At 47.8% G+C, this 21,699-nt stretch overlaps 1 protein-coding gene across 1 annotated transcript; it reads right to left on the reverse strand.

The window, feature by feature from the left end:
• Positions 1-16,646: 16,646 nt before the first annotated feature.
• LOC127765113 (uncharacterized) lies at positions 16,647-19,336 on the reverse strand. Its single transcript, XM_052289948.1, has 5 exons — positions 19,152-19,336; positions 18,938-19,035; positions 17,645-17,744; positions 17,288-17,470; positions 16,647-16,965 (listed from the first exon to the last, which is right to left on the reverse strand). The coding sequence occupies exons 1-5, from the start codon at positions 19,209-19,211 to the stop codon at positions 16,843-16,845; spliced, it is 564 nt and encodes a 187-aa protein (XP_052145908.1). The 5' UTR covers positions 19,212-19,336; the 3' UTR covers positions 16,647-16,842.
• Positions 19,337-21,699: the final 2,363 nt, after the last annotated feature.

A 21,699-nucleotide genomic window follows, 5' to 3' on the forward strand; every position in this document is an offset into this window, starting at 1 on the left:
ATCTTATATGAAATTTTTTTATAATTTGTATTTTTATTGTTGTTAGATGATAAAACATGATTAATATTTTATGCGTAACTTGTCTTTTTAATTTTTTTTCATAATTTTTTTAAATAAGATGGACGGTCAAACGTTGGGCACGGAAACCAGGGTTTGTCTTTTTTTTTTTTTTTGGACGGAGGGAGTATCTTTGAGTGGTATACAATACATTAACCTTGTTTTGGAGGTTTTGACAGCTGCGCCTTCTCGCTGCACATTTACTTTTCACAAACAATCTAGATTCTCACTTAGAATTTGAAAATCAGTAGCTACAATCTACACCAGCTCGTACACCAGGTACTTACAATCTTCAGTTTCTCAAATGGGGCCATTAGCTCTCTGGCGTATGACCACAGCTATAGGAATGCATGAATTAATGTATTTGTTTGTCGTTTTCTTATAGCATTTCGAGGGACAAACTACTGCCATACATACCCTGGGAAGGAAAAAAGAAACGCTGAAAAAAAATTATGTATTGCTGATTCGCTTCAGATCATCACTCTCGGTATAGATGCGGCATTGGATCTGGAAATCTTGGGAGAAATGACACGCAGATTCTTTGTTGGAATTGGAATCGGAGGCAACAGTTCGATCGAATATGGCAGCAGAGAGTTCAGTAAATTAAATTTACTTTCTGCCCACCCCTGGGCCTGCCTAACCGTCTGATCGAGCTTAGGAGATCTGGCATTTAAACTAATTAATCACCATTACCAGCGGATTTGGTCTGATCGAGACGAAATCCATGGGCGATTCGTATAAAATAAAGCAACTATGCTGCATGTAATTGTCCTGACAAAAAATATAAATAAAAAGGTGATGTGCATATATCAATCCTGCAGCTCCGTAGCATAGCAATCCGAGGAGGTAGCAACGTGGAGCATCGCGATAGCAATGCAAATTTTAAATTTGTTTTTTACTTAACATCTCAAAATTATGTTCCTCATTTTTTTTAACTTTTCTTGTGGAACCCTCTTTTTATCAGGACTTTATATTATTCTCGGGTACGCTGTTAAGCAGGAGAGCTGGAGCTAGGAATTAGGAAAAGAACATGCCTAATTGCCTATATATACAGGTGTCGATGAAGTGCTAGTGATGCGCTTGCTTTCTGAAAAGAAAAAAAGATCTTTTTTCTTTGTGTTGATAACTTGATATAGATGCGAGTCAGGCCATCACTTTAATTTTAATCTCCCTTAAATGCAAGATATCATAAAAAAATGTAGGCATAACCAGATAAATTTTAGAAAATATAATTCCTAACAAGATAATATTAAAAGAAATGCATCACAATGATGAACGAGCTAGGAGAGATGCCTGATGGCGGATGCTGTTCCTCCGAGGAGATGCCGAGATGCAATATATGTGTAATTCAATCAGGAGTAGGCAACACACGTGGTCCCATTATATTTGATTTGTTAGAAAAACATAGAGAATTTAGAGAATATCAATCCAAAAAAGATCCAACAAATGTTTGAATCCTACCATTTCTTCAAGATTCCTATGAAATAAACAATCCTATGAAGATTTTGGAAAAAGGCTAGCAAAAGCTCCAACCTCTCAGAAAATTTTATTTTAAGTTTATCACTCTTATCCTATTCCTATCTTTTTCTATGGCCTAATCAAATAACTATTGTGTTTTTCCTATATTTCGTAACTTTCTTTTACACATTTATTCTTGTTTTTTTTTCAATCCGCGTTTCAAGGTAGCAGTTACAGAATATTGAGAGACAGGTCTCTCAACGTTCTCCTTGCTGTAAAAACTAAGGCTGTGTTCTTCAACCCATTTTCCCAACCCACATCGCTCATGTTCCGCATGCAGGCTTTTTAAAAACTGCTAAATAGTGTGATTTATATAAAATCTTTCTATATGAAAGTTGATTTAAAAAATCATATTAATCCATTTTTTTAAAAAAAAAGTTAATACTTAATTAATCATGCAATAATATGAGCTTCATTTTGCGTGCCGGAAGGAGGGGTTCAGCATTAGAGGATGGGAACCTATCCCTCCTGCATGCAAAACGGAGCGGCCTTTTAACACATGATTAATTAAGTATTAGTTATTTTTTTAAAAAAATAGATCTATATGTATTGGCGGTATGGCATGTTGCCCTTCGACCAAAATCTGTCGAAGGCTATGCGAGGAGTGGGGATCCAAGCCCGAGACGTCAAAGTTAGTCGGGGCGAAGGCCCCCCCCCCCCCCCCATGGCGAAGACTATGGAACAAGGACGGCGAGAGGCGAAGGATCGTGCGGGTACTCTGCCAAGCCGGAGGCCTCTTGGGCGAAGAGTATATGCTGAAGGGAGACAACTTCACCAAAGCAAGCTTGCCCCCACGAGGGCCGAAGAAGCCTTTTCCGGCCCATCAAGCCTAGGGGCCATTGGGCCGACGATCGCCTAATGGCCCATCAGGGGTCCATGAACCTCTATTACACTATGTACCCATGTAAATGTCCCTTTCATAAGGGTAACCATGTAAATTCCCCTGTATAACCAAAACCCTAGTAGTAAGAATCTGTAATAGGGGCTATAAATAGTCTCATAGGTCCATATAATAGGGGGATCCAAGAAAAATTCTCTAATCAATACACTTTACTTTCAACCACTGTTGAGTAACCACGTCTTTCGACGTAGGCAGTTGTCATTTCGACAACAGCTGGCGCCGACCGTGGGGACCTTCGAGCGAAACCACTGAGAGCGAATGCCACCGAAGAAGGTCGTAAAGGAGAAGGTTACAAAGCGAAAGGAAAGCGACGCCGGGGCGGATATGGCAGAGGGAGCAAAGCCTTCGACGCCTATCGCCGAAGATGGAGGAGCGCCATCTGCTTCTGCATCTGCGCCATCACTACCGCCTTCGGCCCCTGCTACCTCTATGCAGGTGCCGAACGCAGCTGACATGGTGAAGGCGGCTACGGCGGCGAGGGCACTCCAGACCAGGGCGGAGATCCTTTCGACAAGCCAACTGCTGGTGCCCCAAGCCGCTCCGTCGCAGCCGGCAGCCGCCTAAACTGCGCTCACCGCTGTGCAAGCCCAAGTCAACCTTGACCCCGAGACACAAACCGAAGCCGACATGGAAGCCATGCGACAGAACATGACACGACTCCAAGACATGCTTCGCCAAATGCAAGAATAGCAGCAAGCGTACGAGGCGGCAAGGCGGTCCAAGGTCGCTTCGGCACCAATCCTCCAGTATTCGGCAGGCTATGTCCCACCCCAAGTCTATCCACAAGTGCCGACCCAACCCCTTCCGCCACAAGTCGCGCAAGCGCCAATGTACTTCACCGGGCAGCCATCGACCGCAGCAGCGCATTCGGCCCTTCACGTGCAACTGCAAGCTCAACCGGTCGCTGCCCAAGTACATCCTCAACCGCCTGGCCAAGTGCCACAAACAATGGCAGAAGGGGCTTCGGCTCTGCAGGCACAGCTCCAAGCTTTCCTTCAGCAGCTCAGCCAACCCCACAACATTTCAAGTACAGCCCCTTCGGCCCGCCCGGAGGAGAATACAAGTCAAGGTGCGCCTAGTTGGTTGCCTTCAAATCAGCCAGGTCTGGGGGCTTCGCTGTGGAGTCAAGGACCGCAGTTCGACTCTATCAATGCTGCTCATGCGCCAACCATTCGGCCACAAGCACCAACGCCAGGCTTCGGAGCAAACCAAGTACCAAACCAGGTCGCCATGACATGGTCACAGCCAACTTTCGACCCATTCATGGCGGCTCAGCAAGCATCACCAATCGGGGCCGGGCAGCCGAATGCCATGGCCCAACCTCACGCGCAAGCCGTGATTTCACCCTTCGCCACGCCGTACCTGCAGCAAGGTGCCGTGAACAGGGCAGGGGGCGAAAAGGGGCTACCGCGGAGTGGGGGAGTCAAGACCCGTCCAATCCCACCCTGGTTCAAGTTCCCACCCGTCCCACGCTACTCAGGCGAAACTGACCCAAAGGAATTCCTCTCCATTTATGAATCCGCGATCGAAGCGGCTCATGGCGACGAAAATACCAAGACAAAGGTAATACATCTCGCACTAGACGGCATCGCCCGCTCTTGGTATTTCAATTTGCTAGTCAATAGCATTTACTCATGGGAGCAATTGCGCGATGTCTTTGTCCTTAACTTTCGAGGCACCTATGAGGAGCCAAAGACGCAGCAGCATCTACTCGGCATTCGCCAGAGGCTGGGGGAGTCGATAAGGGAGTACATGCGTCGCTTCTCGCAAGCCCGGTCCCAAGTTCAAGACATAACAGAGGCATCAGTCATAAACGCCGCTTCGGCTGGTTTACTCGAGGGCGAATTCACAAGAAAAATCGCCAACAAGGAGCCGCGGACGCTTGAACACCTACTTCGCATCATTGATGGGTTCGCAAGGGGCGAAGAGGATTCCAAGCGACGGCAAGCAATACAAGCTGAGTACGATAAGGCTTTCGTCGCCGCTGCTCAAGCCCAACAACAAGTTCAAGTTGCCGAACCACCTCCTCTCGTTGTTCGCCAGCCCCAGCCGGCGATCCAAGCACAACCGCCAAGGCAAGGTCAAGCCCCCATGACCTGGAGGAAGTTCAGAACCGACCGTGCGGGCAAGGCTGTGATGGCTGTCGAAGAAGTGCAAGCCCTCCGGAAGGAGTTCTACGCTCAGCAAGCAAGCAACCATCAGCAGCCTGTTCGCAAGAAGGTCCGACAAGACCTCTACTGCGCCTTCCACGGACGCTCTTCGCACACCACGGAGCAATGCCGAAACATTCGGCAACGTGGCAACGCGTGAGATCCAAGGACGCAGCAGGGAGCAGCGGCCGAAGCAACTCGTGAAATAGCTCAAAAACAAGCACCCCCAGCCGAACAGCGCCAAGATGCGCAACACAGAGTGATCCAAGTAATTACAAGGGTCGACCCGCCGATCCAACTATCGAAGCGACAGAAGAAGATGCAGCTGCGAACGGTCCACAATATCACTTCGGCAGGCGAAGGGGCTCTGCAGTATCTGAACCAGCAAATCTTTTTTGGGCCAGAAGATGTCGAAGGAGTAATGTTCCCGCATCAAGATCCTCTGGTGATCTCAACTGAGATAGCTGGTTTCGAGGTCCGACGAATCCTGGTCGACGGAGGAAGTTCGGCCGATGTCATCTTTGCCGAAGCATATGCTAAGATGGGGTTGACTACCCAAGCCCTTACCCCAGCACCGACATCGCTCCGAGGATTCGGCGGAGAAGCAGTTCAAGTTCTTGGCCAAGAACAGTTGATAGTAGCCTTCGGCACGGGGGAAAACAGACGCGAAGAGCAAGTATTGTTTGACGTTGTCGACATCCCATACAACTACAACGCCATCTTCGGCCGTGCAACCTTGAACAAGTTCGAAGCCATTTCCCATCACAATTATCTCAAGCTCAAGATGAACGGCCCGGCAGGAGTGATCATGGTCAAGGGGCTTCAGCCTTCGGCTGCTTCAAAAGGCGATTTGGCCATAATCAACAGAGCAGTGCACAATGTTGAGGCCGAACCGCATGACCGGGCGAAGCACGCACCAAAGCTCGCCACTCACGGCAAGATAGTCAAGATGCAAATTGATGATGCCAACCCCACAAAGCTCGTATCACTGGGGGGCGACATGGGCGCAGAAGAAGTTAAGAACATCCTAGAGGTACTCAAAAAGAACATTGATATCTTCGCCTGGGGCCCTGATGAAGTGGGAGGTGTTTCGGCAGATCTCATCATGCATCACCTGGCAGTCAAGCCGGATGCCAAGCCAAGGAAACAGAAGCTACGCAAGATGTCCGCTGATCGCCAGGAGGCAGCAAAAGCCGAAATCCTAAAATTGCTCAAGGCAGGGGTCATTCAAGAGATCGATCATCCTGAGTGGCTGGCGAATCCAGTGTTGGTGCGGAAGTCAAATGGCAAATGGCGCATGTGTGTCGATTTTACAGACTTAAACAAAGCATGTCCGAAGGATGATTTCCCCTTGCCACGGATCGACCAGCTCGTGGATTCGATAGCCGGTTGTGAACTCATGAGCTTCCTAGATGCATATTCCGGCTATCATCAGATTTGCATGAACCCGGCTGACATCCCCAAGACAGCCTACATCACACCGTTCGGCACCTTTTGTCACCTCAAGATGCCTTTCGGTTTGAGGAATGCCGGAGCAACCTTCGCCAGGCTGGTATACAGGGTCCTTTACAAGCAGTCGGGGCGAAATGTGGAAGCTTATGTCGACAATATCGTCGTAAAAAGCACAAGGCTTTCGACCACGTGTCCGACCTACAGGAGACCTTCGACAACTTGCGCGCAGCGGGTATGAAATTGAATCCTGAGAAGTGTGTTTTCGGCGTTCGCGCAGGAAAGCTGTTGGGTTTCATTGTTTCTGAAAGAGACATCGAGGCAAATCCCGAGAAAATCGATGCCACCCAGCAAATGAAGCCTCCATCAAGCGTACGTGAAGTACAAAAGCTCACGCGCCGAATTGCGGCACTCAGTCGATTCCTCTCAAAGGCAGCCGAAAGAGGTTTGCCCTTCTTCAAAACCGCGGGAAAATTCAACTGGACTTCCGAATGCCAAGCAGTGTTCAACGAGCTAAAGCAATACCTGCAAAGCCCGCCAGCTCTGATCAGCCCAGCATCAGGAAGCGAACTGCTACTATACCTGGCGGCTTCGCCAGTGGCAGTCAGTGCTGCTCTCATCCAAGAAACGGATTCAGGCCAAAAACCGGTCTATTTCGTCTCCGAAGCATTGCAAGGAGCGAAGACAAGATACATTGAAATGGAAAAGGTCGCTTACGCCCTGGTGATGGTTTCACGCAAGCTTAAGCATTACTTTCAGGCCCACAAAGTCATAGTGCCATCACAGTACCCTTTGGGCGAAATACTCCGGGGTAAATAAGTTACTGATCGGCTTAGCAAGTGGGCAGCAGAGCTATCCCCTTTCGACTTACATTTTGTTGCCCGCACTGCTGTCAAGTCCCAAGTGCTAGCCGACTTTGTGGCCGAATGGACACCGGCATTCGCCCATGAACCCGAGCCCGTCGAACAGCCCTGGGTGATGTACTCCGACGGTTCGTGGTCGCACAAGGGGGCGGGCGTTGCAGTAGTACTCACTTCGCCAAATGGTATGCCAATTCGGTATGCTGCAAGGCTACAGTTCGACACAACCAATAATGCGGCAGAATACGAAGCCATTCTTTTGGGCCTAAGAAAGGCAAAAGCATTGGGGATTCGGTGCCTGCTAATCCGAACCAACTCCAAGCTGGTGGCGGGCCATGTCGACAAGTCTTTTGAGGCAAAAGAAGAAGGGATGAAAAGGTATTTGGATGCCGTTCGGTCTATGGAAAAGTGCTTCACCGGCATAACGGTCGAACATTTACCTAGAGGCCAGAACGAGGAAGCAGACGCCCTGGCGAAATCTGCCGCTTGTGGTGGCCCACATTCGCCTGGCATCTTTTTTGAGGTCCTGTATGCACCAAGCGTGCCCATGGACAGCTTGGAGGTCCTGCCAATCGACCAGGTCAAATTGGGCGAAGACCCATACGACTGGCGAACCCCGTTTGTGAAGCACCTTGAAACTGGTTGGCTTCCGGTAGACGAAGCAGAGGCAAAGCGCTTGCAATTCAGAGCCACAAAGTATAAGATGGTCTCGGGCCAGCTCTATCGCTCCAGGATACTTCAACCCTTGCTTCGCTGTATTTCTTTCGCCGAAGGCGAGGAAATGGCGAAGAAAATACACCAGGGGCTATGTGGCGCGCACCAAGCCGCAAGAACAGTTGCCTCCAAAGTATTTAGACAAGGAGTTTACTAGCCCACTGTGTTGAAAGTATGTGTTGAGCAAATCAAGAAGTGCGAAAGTTGCCAGCGTCAGCGCCGAAGCCAAACCGCGCCCCAGTATGAGTTGCAGCCCATCACACTAATCTGGCCCTTCGCCAGATGGGGACTGGACATTATTGGGCCGTTCCCGGCGGCGTGAAACGGGCACAAGTTCGCAATTATGGCCGTTGAATACTTCTCTCGATGGATTGAGGCCGAACCCCTTGGTGCGATCACTTTGGCAGCAGTACAGAAGTTTGTATGGAAAAACATTGTTTGACGTTTCGGAGTGCCAAAAGAGTTCATCACTAACAACGGCAAGCAGTTCGACTCTGACAAGTTCAGAGAAATGTGCGAAGGGCTTAACCTGGAAATCAGGTTCACATCGGTCGCGCACCTGCAGTCAAATGGAGCGGTCGAACGTACAAATGGTAAAATCCTAGAAGCACTAAAGAAAAGGCTTGAGGGGGCAGCGAAGGGCAAATAGCCAGAGGAAATGCTATCTGTTCTTTGGGCCCTTCGGACGACCCCCACAAAACCAACCAAGTTCAGCCCGTTCATGCTTCTCTATAGCGATGAGGCAATGACCCCAACAGAGCTAGGGGCTAACTCACCAAGGGCGACGTTCTCTGGGGGCGAAGAGGGGCGTGAGTTGTCGCTCGAACTCTTGGAGAGGGTAAGAGTCGAAGCACTCGAGCACATGCAAAAGTATGCCACAGGCACTTCGGCAACTTACAACAAAAAAGTTCGACCGACAGAGCTATTGCCTGGTCATCTTGTCCTAAGGAAAAAGGCGAACCCGATAGCCGTTGGCAAGCTTGAATCGAAGTGGGAAGGACCGTACCTCATCAAGCACAAATCCAGGATGGGATCCTTTCGACTGGCGACACTGGAAGGCGAAGAGTTCGACCATTCCTGGAACGCTGCCTCTCTTAAGCGTTTCTATGTCTAGAACGGGTGGCACCCAAATCGCCAACTTGTAAAAATGTATATATCGTTATGTAAGCCCTTCGGCACTATGTAAGCCCTTCGGCACTATGTAAGCCTTTCGGCAAGAAAAAAAAGAAAAAAAGAGAAAAAAAAAAAGAAGAAGGAAAAAAAAAAGAGGAAGATGAAAAAAGACAAAAAATTGGATGTAGGGCTATTATCCACCACGGAAGCCCGAACCAGTATAAAATCTTTGTGTCCTCTGCCTTCATTTTCTTTGTTTGTGCGATTGATAATTTGCGGAAAAACCCCAAGCCAAACGCCTGATCAGCGAAAAAGGCCAGGGGGCGAAACGAATCGGCCGAAGCATCGCTCGCTGAACGATTGAAACCGCAACAGCTTGTTTCGGAGAACAATTAGCCGAACACCGTTACACTCGATCGAAAGGAAAGTACGAGTGCTTCCTATAACGTAGAACAAAACGGATCGAAAACGGAAACCGAAAGCTGAAAAGTCAAAACCTATTTCGCTAATATATGCAAAGGGGCCGACACGTTCCGATCCAACGAAAAGCACGCGAAGTGACAATTCAAAAATAGCGAAAAGGAAATAAAACGCACCTTTATTGATTTTAAATAAAAATGTATCGAGGAATACATCACAATGGTACAAATGAAGAAAAAGGAGCAATGGCGTTACAGCCCGGCTTACAGATAAATTACATATTCGCCCCCGCGATCTCTCTCTTTCTAAGGAGTGATCGAGTGAACTAGGTTCGTCATCACTACTAATATCATACACAACCCTAAAGGAGAAGGGGGCGAAATACAGACTAGACTGTAACGACGCTGGGAGATCGCCTCCTGCCGAACAGTCTTCTGATGGTTTCGCCAAAAGCGAGCCATGTCCTCCAAACGTCTTGAATGAACAATATCGTAGTCTTCTAAGGTTCGCCTAGGGTGCGCCCAAAGCCACCCGGCAACCTTAAAAACCTTATAGCTGCATCCGTTTATCACCATTTCACGATAAACAGGCCGAAATGGGCATCGCACCTTTGGCAAATCCTTTAATGCCACAAATTTCTCGTTTTGGTTTCGCCAACTCCCAGAAGAGGGCCGAATGCACAACTTTCGGCGAACACCCTGGTAGACAGTGCAAAAAGGGCAAAAAGCGAATTGCATAGTAAGAATAGGCGAAAAAAGAAAAAAGTATTGCATAATGTGAAATGGGCGTAATCATAAATACGCCAAAGACTTCGACCATCAAAAAGTGGCTAAGAGTGAGTCATATATATTCAAAATATCCAAGGGCCCCTTTTTCGGCTACAATAAGGAGGGTTAGCGGCAGCCCGCCAAATACACATCGTTCGCCACTCCTGGCAAACACAAAAAGAAGAAGGAAAAATACAAAAATCTAAGGAAAGGGCGGAGGGGCTTGCACCTCTGGGTGATCCTAGGCATCGCCTCCACCCCCTTCAGCCGCCACGTCCTCTTCTTCGCAAAGGTCTGCCGCCTCTGCCTTCGCTAGTTGCTCCAAAAGGCGCACCTTGGCAGTGGACCGGCCGTCCTTCTGCCAGAACTGTTTCCGACACGCACGAAGTGCGAGCAAAATGTCATGCGCACTAATCTCCCAGTCCCCCTTCGCATAGTTAGGGAACTCGGCGACGTGCTCGCAGCCGAACTGTTGCAGGAGACCCATAGTAAAGGCCACTAATACACGCGCACAGCAATCGCCGTACACAGTGGCGCAGTCCGAAACTGAACCACCAGCCTGCTGGGTCCACTCGGAGAAGTCGAAGGCCGAAGCATCTTTGGTAGGGACCCCTCGCACTTTTGCACCCATGTCAGTAAGGGCGAGGCGAAGCGTTTGGCACGCCATTCTTGCAGATTCGATAGTTTTCACCATCTCCCGCGAAAACCGCTGTGACTCCTCCACAGCGCTCGCTTCGGCCTTACTGACCTCCAGGCGAAGAGCCTCCATCTTCGGCTCAGTAAGGTTATAATAATCCGTCAGCACGGCGGAATGGGCCTTTTCTTTCCTTAATTCGGCCTGGAGGTGATCAACCTCAGCTATGGCTTCTCTCCCTTTCTTCAGTTCGGCCTTGAGGCGATCGACCTCGGCCCTAGCCTCTCTTCCTTTCTCCAACTCGGATTGGAGCCGCTTGTTTTCGACTTTCGCCTCTTTCAGGGTGTTGGCGAGGGCCTCCATCTCCAAGTTCTTGCGGCCTATTTTGTCATCCTTGACCCGAAGACGGTTCTTAAATCCGTCAAGACGAGCCTGCACGGTTCGCTCTGTCGAACAGTGAGCTGTTGGATGCAAAAGAGGAACGGCGAAGAGATCAAATGTTAATTATGGGACATGTAAAAAAGAAGAGGAAAACCAAGAATAGAGAAAAAGCATACCCGAACCGCCAAGCTTTTAATAGCAGAACACCCCTCATCGAACTCATTCAGTTCGGTGAATAGGCTCGGGGTGCTGGCAGGTAAGACAAGATTGCTTACTCCCTCCACAAAGGGAATAAGGACTGCCCGGGTCTCGAAATCGCCAGGGGTGAAATGGGGCGCCGCAAGGGAATACTCTGAAGCAGATGTTTCGACGGCCGCACCCTTCCCCTTCGCGTTGACTAGCGGCGAAACAACCGGCTGACGCAGAGGGCTACCGAAGACCCTCGCCGCAGCTGTCACGATCCATTCCGCGGAGGCTGAAGCCCCAGCGGCGGCGCTACCGTCTGCTCCATCAGCGCCAAGTGAAAGAACGGGGCGGTCAAAAGGTCCAGGCTGTGGCCAGCGGGTGAAGTCGGAGTCTCGTCAGAAGACTCGTCGTCGCTGAAGACGCGAGCGACATCGACGAGTCCTTTCTTCTTGGAAATCTTTTTGACCGGACCTCCCTTCGCCGCCTTGCCTGCCGAAAACGCAATTAGCGCCTTCACCCCATCCAACTCCTTTCGATGAAGAGGGGAACTGTTCGACTCCAACCCGGTCTCATTGTGACCCGGGCTTGGAGTAGGAGTATAGCCAGGGGTGTCGACGCGGTTTTCGACCACTTCGTCCGCGGCCTTTTCGACCACGACCTCAACCTCCTCCTCTTCCTCCCCTTCCTCCTCGCCGTCACGATCTTCGACGTCGTCCTCGTCGTTAGCGTCGGAATCGGACGAAACAGGAACCCTTCGCTTCCTGGGCGCAAGCTTTACTTGTCTGCGCGTTCGCTTTCGCGAAGGTCCTGCATCGTCGTCGGCCTTGTGGGGGTTCGCCCGGGGAGGCAATTCGCTGTTGTAAACCCGGTTCACCCGGCCAGCCGCTTGTCACGTTAGCAGTTGGCTATACTCGACGACCGACACGTCGCCGATCATCCTACGGGCTTCAGCGTCAGCCTGGTCGAGGGTCAACACTACAAAAATAAAGGGTGTAGCCACATTAAGCGTCGAACAAAGCAAAATAACAAAGCGCAGGAGTGCATTGCGAAAGGGCATCTTACCGTTCGTCCCTTCAGGGAGAACCAACTTTGGCAAACCATCAACCTCTTCGCCTTGCTCAACTGCGACTTGCCACGACTGGGAGAGGGGAAATATGCGAAGCATGCATAATTCCTCCACCAAGTCGCGGCAGCTAAGGCGGGAGCAGACCTTACGCAGTAGAGCGAACCGCGCCTCCATAGCGTCGTCCACGGCGATCTTGATCTTTCGGTTCGGCGCAATTGCCCTGCGCCGACACCGAAGGGCTTTTGCGGAGTCAGAACCAGCCTCGAAGGGGATGGTGTGGTAAAACCACCTCGCCATCTAATGGCGGTCCCACTTCAACATGGCGGCGTTCACCGGCCAGAGATCGGACCGCTCGGGGCGAACATTAAAGTTTACGCTCCCGAACACTGTCTTCTTCGTTCCAGCTGGGGTAATCACCGTCTTCGAATTCACGGTGGCGAAGAATATGGTGCCGAAGAGTTCGGTGCTTGGCTCAAACCCGGAAGTCCGGCACGCCTAGTCGAAGATAGTGATCCGGACTAGCGCCGATGGGCTCAACTGCGGGAGCTCCACCTGGAAAAGGCGAAGAATCTCCGGCAACAACGCGTTGCACGGAAACCGGAGCCCCGCCTCAAAAAACACTGCGAACACCACTGTCCGGTTGTCGACGGGCTTCGGTACAACGGCTTTCCCCGGGGCGAAATCCTGTCCCTCGACTAACGCCCCAGAGCTGACCAACTTTGCCAGCTCGCCGTCGTCTATGAGAGAAATCCCTAAATAGGCGGTGGTGTCGTCGACAATCCGGCCGGGGTCGGCCCCTTTCGCCGAAGAGGGGTTAGGCTTGCGGGGAGCCATGACGAAGGACGTATGAAGTGGCGAAGGGTGTGTGCAATGGCGAAAAAGGGGAGTGAGCGAGAAATCTAAAGGGCCCAGGGGTGCCGTGAGAGCAAGAACGAAGGAAGAGAGTGCGAGTGGTGAAAGTGGCAAGTCTGGCGGTGAAAAGATAACGGGGGAGCATATATAGCCCAACAAGGCGACGTTTCGCCTACCCACCAGTAATAAAGCGCCACGTGTCGCGAGGGTAGGCAAAACGGTAAATTCCCATCGACCGAGCTGCACAGTAAAAAGCCCACGAAGGAAAGGCCCATTACTGTTCCTTTCGGCCCGGTAAAAATAAAAAAAATAATATATATATATATATATATATATATATATATATATATATATATATATCACCGTCCGTATGAGGCGAAGAGCGGCAAATCAATACCAGCCGCACAGACAACAAACTTTATTTGCAGGAACAATGTAGGTTTCGGCAGGAGCATCGGTCGAAAGGGGGCGCCACATACCATACCACATACCACATGGTTTGCACGTTCTCGGCCGAAGCTCCAATCACACCCTTGCCCGTGAGGGGCTTGTTGGCGGTATGGCATGAGGCCCTTCGGCCAAAATCTGCCGAAGGCTATGCGAGGAGTGGGGATCCAAGCCCGAGACGTCAAAGTTAGTCGGGGCGAACCCCCCCCCCCCCCCATGGCGAAGACTATGGAACATGGACGGCGAGAGGCGAAGGATCGTGCGGGTACTCTACTAAGCCGGAGACCATTTGGGCGAAGGATGCAGGGCGAAGAGTATATGCCGAAGGGAGACGACTTCGCCAAAGCAAGCTTGCGCCCGCGAGGGCCGAAGAAGTCTTTTCCGGCCCATCAAGCATAGGGGCCATTGGGCCGATGATCGCCTAACGTCCCATCAAGGGTCCATGAACCTCTATTACACTATGTACCCATGTAAATGTCCCTTTCATAAGGGTAACCATGTAAATTCCCCTGTATAACCAAAACCCTAGTAGTAAGAACCTGTAATAGGGGCTATAAATAGTCTCATAGAGCCATGTAATAGGGGGATCCAAGAAAAATTCTCTAATCAATACACTTTACTTTCAACCACTGTTGAGTAACCACGTCTTTCGACGTAGGCAGTTGTCGTTTCGACAACAATATGATTTTTTGAGTAAAATGCAACAGCGGTCCTTAAACTTGTCAGGAGGTTTCACTTAGATCCATGAACTTGCAAAGCGCACATCGAGATCCCTAAACTTGGTTTATGGTATCATCCCGATCCAAAGTCGTGTTTGACCATGATCTTGCCTACGTGGCACGCCACGTGGACGATGACATGTAATTTTTTTATTTTTTTTCTCCCTTCTTCCTTCTTTTTTCTCTTTCTTCCTTGTCGAAAAGACGAAAATGCCTCGTACACATCATCGTCCACGTGGCGTGCCACGTAGGCAAGACCATGGTCAAAAGTGGCTTTGGACCTAGATGATACAATAAACCAAGTTTAGGGACCTCGATGTGCGCTTTGCAAGTTCGTGGACCTAAGTAAAACCTCCTGACAAGTTTAAGGACCGTTGGTGTATTTTACTCTGATTTTTTAAAGCAACTTTCGTGTAGAAAATTTTTGAAAAAAAAAACGCACCGTTTAATAGTTTGAAAAGCGTGCGCGCGGAAAAACGAGAGAGGTGGGTTGAGAAGAGGAGTGCCGAACTCAGCCTTAAATACATATGCCACCGCTGCGGTAGATCAGCCTGCAATTCCTAGCTAGCTTAGCCTGGCCATATATATGCACAATGCAAGAGCTTAACTAGTTTCAAGGCCAATATAATGGTCCAGGATGCATGGCTCGTCGTCTCCTGTGATGTGCGAGTCATCACGTGCATAGCAAAATGGGAAGCATGGGTGGTCGACGGAAGCATCCACCAACCAAACAAACAACACATACTACTAGTAGTAGTACATAGGATTCCAAAGGTGTAGGGCGCATGCAAATGCAACAAGAAACGGGCACGGACCGTGGCCCATGGGTACCCACCCCCACCCAACACACACCCGGTGAAGAGAAATTGGGGGAGAAATCATACGGTTTGAACTGTCGGATCCTCACTGTGAGCCCGTTGGTTTGTTTGCAGGAGTTTCTAACAGCTGCAGTTTCTTTTAGAATTTGTATTTACTAAAAGTTCCGTCAAACAGTTTAGATTTTTATCTAGATTCTGATATAATTTAGATAATAAACTAGAAACCAGATTCTTACAAGCTACTTCTCATAATTTTAAGCCCTCCAAAAAAGGCCATGTGATTTGTTCCTTGGCTCTTCCACTCTCTAGCTCCAACAAATCGCAATCACAGTAACTCTAGTCTAGCGAGGCTTGGCAGCGGCATGACCAGTTAGTGTTCAGGGCTAGGATCATGGTAGGAGGGGAAATTCCTTGTCTTACCCTTGCTCAATTGATTCTTTCTACAGATGGCACAGTAATGGGCGGTAGGAGATCCACGTAGGATTTTTTTGCTAAGCTGGAAGAGAGAAGGAAACAGAGAACGCGCGGCGACTAAATTTGCCACCCGGCTACACGCGCGGCCCAAGGTTGTGGGGCCCGCGGTGATGGAAGGGAATAAGTGCTACCATCCTCACGCGTGTCGCCCTCTTCCTTCGCGGCCATCGCAGTCGCCCAGTCATTGTCCCACCGCCTCCGCCGCAGCTGCCATCCTTGTCCTGCTGCTGCGGTCGCTGTCAGCTCGTCCTCATCCTCCCGCGGCAACCGCCGCGCCGCAGCCGCTGTCCTCGCCCGCATCCGCTGCGTCATGGCCACCATCCTCGCTAGCATCCACCACGCCGTGGCCGCCATCCTCGCCTGCATCCCTTCCGCCGTCGTCGCCCGCATCTGCCACTCCACGGTCACCGTCCTCGTCCTCAGTGGCTGCCGTCGTCCTCGCCCGCATCCGTCGCGCCACGGCCGTTGTCCTCGTCCATCCCGCCGTCCTCACCCACATCCATCGCGCCCCGCCGTCCTCGTCCTCATCCATCCCCTCGTCCTTGCACGCGCCCGTCCCACCACCCTCGTACACGTCTGCAGTGGCCACCGTCCCCGTCGCCGTCTCCTGCGCCCATCCCACTCTTTCTCCCGCGGTTGCCGTCCCTCTCACGCGTTCGTCGCCCTCGTCCTCCGTGGCTGCCGTCACCGTGTCCACTGCAGCTGCCGCCGTCTCCCTCGCCCTGGCCTCGCCCCGGCCGCATCCGTGCATTTGGCTGGGACACTGCCTCGTTATCACCGCCTCACCGGCAAGAAGAAAGCTGAAAGGGATGGATGGGAGCAAGCAAGAGAATAGAGGGATGGTGGGCCCATAAAAATAAAAAAAGAATATTTGTGTTCCAATAAGTATATGATATCTCTATTGTATCAGTTGGCTATAATGCTTACTGCAGATGATGTGTCAATATATTGCAGCCGATAGTTGGCTCTGTTACTGAGCTCGCTCTAAGGTGATTGAAGTGAATTAATTCCGTGCCCGCTCGGAGCCAAACCTCACAAATGACCACATGGCATAATCCATGTTGATGATGGTGGCGTGCGGGTAACATACTTGATCAGCATGTTAAAATCTTAAGGACAATGAAGTGAATTAATTCCATACCTACTTGATGCTGCCGTGAAAAGGTCAAGTGTAGAATATAATGCACAGCTATCTCATGTAGCGTCCAGCCAAGTCGATCCAGAACCAGAGTCACATAGGAAAGAAAAGAAGGGAAATCCAGACGAACAAACAGGCAGCATGTGAGAACTAAGAAACTATCCACGAAATTGTCAAGTCAGTCATCATCCTTGTAGGGGTATTCCTCTGGGACTTGCTTGGTAAGCTTCACTCGCATCTCGTAGGCATCATCCCCACGAAGCATATCACGGACCCATGTAACCTCGGTCTTCATGGACACCTATATGACAATTGCAATTCAATCAGAGTAGCACTTGTAAAAGATTTCTCTTGACTGATAAACAAAGTATAAAAATATCATGTGCTGATAAAGGAAATTCCGTTATGCTATTATGGTGAGAAATAGTAGGGCATAACCCCACATAATAGAGCAGGTTGGTTGCTGATGGCACCTTAACAGTCATCTAGTCATTATGAACTAACTTAAATATGTACAACAAGACCATGAGAATTTTGATGAAAACGACAACGTCCTGTCATGCATCCATAGATCGTTCAACATGAAGAGGGAAGGAGAAGGTAGTGGAAGCTGAAAAACAAACCATTTCCAGTGCACCCCTAATAACTCCACTTAGCACATTACAGTACTGAAGACCTTGGCAAGTATCAGGAAGTTCAACAAAGTCTACAAGAGGATTGTCCTCCAATACAAAGCTGCAGCTTGTACCCTCAGCATCCCAATTGGTGACAGTTGCAGTCACACCCAAGAACATTTTGAATCCAAGCTGTTTTAAAAAGGAGAAATAAAACTTTTAGATCATATACCTATATCTTAATGCACCATCAAGTCCAGGATATCTGAATAAGGACAATAAGCTCTGGAAACATGTAATAATGTTCTCGAGCGATAATGTTCCTATTCAATCTGAACCATATAATAACAAGTTTAACGAAAATACCTTTGCGATGACATCGGCAGTCTCCTTGAAGTCAACACACCTTGATACATTTGATTTGGCCAAGAACTCGTCAACCAACCGAGTTCCAATGTTGTAGCCCCTGCAAAGTGAAAATAAATATAGCAGCGACTTATTTAGGAAAGAGCGAAAAGACAATGGAAGAAGGTAGTAGTAAATTATGAAAAAAAAAATGCAGCCAGCAAGCCATAGATACTGATTAGCTCTACTAAATAAGAATCCCAATATTCGCCAGATAATCACTTGATATATTTTCCTACTTCAAAGTCAAGATTCAGTTAATATCATCCCTATACATGGACATATACTAATTGTTGTGGCACTCTAACCCCACTAGTGTTTAATGAAGTAAAGAAATTCTAAAACTGGAATATAATAGGATATGTTTGTACATATTATTCCCCCCACCCCCACCCCCATTGGACCATGACACCATGAAGGTGTTGTGAATATAAGGCGCCGTGAAATGCCATATCAAAATGATTAATCACCATTTGGTTGCGGTGTAAAATCTGCACTAAATTGGAAAATCAGATAATCCAGGCATAAGGTTGAGCTTCTAAATCCCTAATCGTTGTAATACACCTTCAAGAAGAACTTTACTAAAGGTCACCTTTACGAATACTTGGATCATTCAGACTACCTGAACGTTCGTTAGTTTGCTCAAAATTCCACAGCAAAGTCTACATAGAATCCTCAGCAAAATTGGTTATATAGCATCGAAAGTTCACCTTTTTTGTTTTATAGCACCGAAAGATGCCGGTTCACTTTAATAGCATCCAAAGTTCACCCGTTCCCATTTTTTACACTTCCGTCAACTTTCGATCGTTTTCCGTTCGCCTTGATCGCTATTGACCCACCCACGCATGCGATATGACGTTTCTACCCCTCATTGCCATGCATTCTACTTGTACTTGTGAGGGGTAGAAATGTCACTCACATCGCGTGCGTGGCTGGGTCAATAGCGATCAAAGCGAACAGAAAACGATCGAGAATTGACGGAAGTGTTAAAAATGGGAACAGGGTGAACTTTGGGTGCTATTAAAGTGAACCGGCATCTTACGGTGCTATAAAACCAAAAACGTGAACTTTCGATGCTATATAACCAATTTTGCCTTACTGAGGCCATTGTAGCTGCTTCACTGTAATTTGTGGGTTGCAAGAAGTGAATATTTCCGAATTCCTACTCCCATAACACGATCGCCGTCTCGATTCCTACCCTAAATGGAACAAGAAAATTAGACACCGAGGAAGAGGAGAACCACACACACATACATCTGATCAAGCTGCTTGTTGACCTCCTCGACCTCCTCCAGATCCGTGAGCAGCTGCCTGACGATGGCCCCGTACGTGAGCGTGAACAGCTCCGCGTTCTGCGAGCAAAACGAGAAAGCCAAAACGAAGCAGATCAGGGCGGTCGGCCGGGTAGATCCAGGGGGAGGTTTCTGACTTGCTGCGGAGCAAACGTGGTGGGGGGGCGGGATCTTACGACGCGCTCGACGCTGCCGAAGAGGGCGTCCCCGGACTTGGGCCCCGTGAGCGGCGGCATCTCCCGGGATCGCGCGGCGCCTCTCGCCGGCGGCGACCGGAGCTCGTCGGTGGCGGTGGTGGTGAGGGTGACGCGGGTGTGAGAGAGAGAGAGATCGGAGTGTAAAGCCGGAGGCGAGAACCGCCTATGGGCCTTGTAGCCTACTTACTAGATGGGCCGAGACGGGATTGCGACCTCACAACAGTGTTTCCTTTCGCAGATGATGTCCTCTTCAACCAGACTACCAGAGTCATTCAATTCAATGTGATTAATAGTACATACTCCCTCCGTTTTAATATGTTTGACACCGTTAATTTCTTTTTAGTGTTTGATCATTCGTCTTATTCAAAATATTTAATTATTTATTTATTTTTTTCATATCATTTGATTCATTGTTAAATATACTTTCATGTACACATATAGTTTTACATATTTCACAAAAAAATTTAAATAAGACGAATGGTCATATGCTAAAAAGTCAACGGTGTCAAATATTTTGAAACGGAGGGAGTATTATTTTTCACGAACGTGTGTAAGGATAATACGTCATTTCTTAATTATTTCCTCCGTTTCCTATTACAAGTCGCTTTGACTTTTTTTTTCTCGTTAAAATTCTTTAGGTTTAACTAAGCTTATAGAAAAATTTCACAACATCTACAATACTAAATTAGCTTTATAAATATAATATCGGATAAATTTTGATAATATATTTTTTATTAGAAATGTTGCTATATATTTTATAAATTTTGTCAAACCTAAAAATATTAAAAAAATGACTTATAGTAATATAAAATGTATGGAGAAGAAGATAACAAACGCTATACAAAATCCTATCTTACTATGTAGTTGGTACCCACTAAAATATATTTATTCATATAAAACAAGACATGTGAGAAGCCACATCATCAATAATTTTAAGCCTTCAGATCACATTAGTACAAAGATAACAACTGTTGGATCAAGAAACTACTTACATGCAAGAAGCCACATCATTAATAATTTTAAGCAATCGGATCACATCTATACTTTCTATATAGTTGGTACCCACTAACAATTATTAGAAGCTAAGCTCAACTTGCAAGTATGCTACATCATCACCCACTAGCAATTACTATTTTAGACCATTTAAAATCCCATGCAAGCATGCCACATCTTCACTTACTAGCAATTACTATTCTAGGCTATTAAAATCTCATGCAAGCATGACACATCATCTGCAATATTATATTATAGAGATTAACAAGTATGTGCCAAATCATCTTTCTCACATTATTTTCTTAACATTTTAACTTTCATCATTTCGACAATATTTAACATATACTCATACATGAATCCCGTAGCAAAGCGCAGGGTATCACCTAGTTAGTACAAAGATAACAATCGTTAGATCGAGAAGCTGCTTATCCATCTAATTCATCATTTATTAGTTGTACATTCACCTCCCTTTGCTTCACCTCATAGTCATACATATTACCTATTTTGCATGTAACGCTGTGTTTTTCACTTCTAAGTCCTAAAAATAATGCTATTTTTTTAATACAACACAAATTATTGTTTAAGATGTGACTTTTGTTTTATAATGCACGATTAGATATCACATAATTATAAGGTATTATTATCTGAAACCATTTTCAGAGCAAGCTTGAGTGAAGTAGAGGGGTATAAACTATCTAACTGTAACGTTACCTATATTGCGCATGAAAATAATATTCATATATTATAACAATACACAATGGCGTTTTGAAAAATAAAGCATGAATTATATTGTAATAACATAGGGTATATATAAAGCTACATTATCATATTGTAATAACTTTTATTGGGGAAGAAGCTGACAGGTGGGCCACCTATCGGAGAGGGGGAGAGGAGACCAGCATGGGAAGGTAAAGTGGACTTCAAGGGAGAGGGGCCAAACGAGCCGAGCGGGGAAGGGGCGGGAGTCGGCCCAAGAGAGAGAGAGATAAAGGGAGAATGGGCCAGGAGAAGGAAGGGGAAAGGCCGGCCTGAGAGAGGGAAGTGGGCCGTGCGGGAGAGGGAAAGGACTTGGGACGGCCCAAGGGGAAAAATGATTGTACTTTGTTTTTCATTTATTTAATTAATGGCTGAAATGATGTTTGTATTAATACAATTACTTCTTGAGCTTAAAAAATTCACGGGAAATTTCAGAGAGTATATTAAGGCATGGAGAATATTAAAAAATATTTCTAGCCATGATTTTTAAAGGAAGTTGTAATTTCGCTCAATAATTTTTCTTGATAAATTGTTTAAAATTTTAAGTTAATTTCTAGAAATGGATTATTGAATGATTTTTAATTCCAAACAAAAATCGGGGCGTGCTTATAGTGAAGGAGCACAGGGCGGCAACTGGCGGTGGATGTTGGCAGTTGCAAGACGGACCTCGGTGAGGAAGCTCTAGGGCAGCGGCGCCGGCCATGACGGAGATGGCTCTCTCTCCCTCTTCTCCCCTGTCTCCTTTTTTTCTTCATGGGGGACAATAAGGGAGTGCAGG

Source organism: Oryza glaberrima, chromosome 3, assembly GCF_000147395.1.
Source record: "Oryza glaberrima chromosome 3, OglaRS2, whole genome shotgun sequence".
Lineage (NCBI taxonomy): Eukaryota > Viridiplantae > Streptophyta > Magnoliopsida > Poales > Poaceae > Oryza > Oryza glaberrima.

Excerpts from the sequence above, each read along its gene's own strand:
- LOC127765113 (XM_052289948.1), bottom strand. The coding sequence starts at position 19,211 with ATGCCGCCGCTCACGGGGCCCAAGTCCGGGGACGCCCTCTTCGGCAGC. Across the intron at positions 17,745-18,937 it reads AACAAGCAGCTTGATCAGAT|GGGCTACAACATTGGAACTC; the intron begins GTATGTGTGTGT and ends TTCACTTTGCAG. Across the intron at positions 17,471-17,644 it reads CTGCCGATGTCATCGCAAAG|CTTGGATTCAAAATGTTCTT; the intron begins GTATTTTCGTTA and ends TTTTTAAAACAG.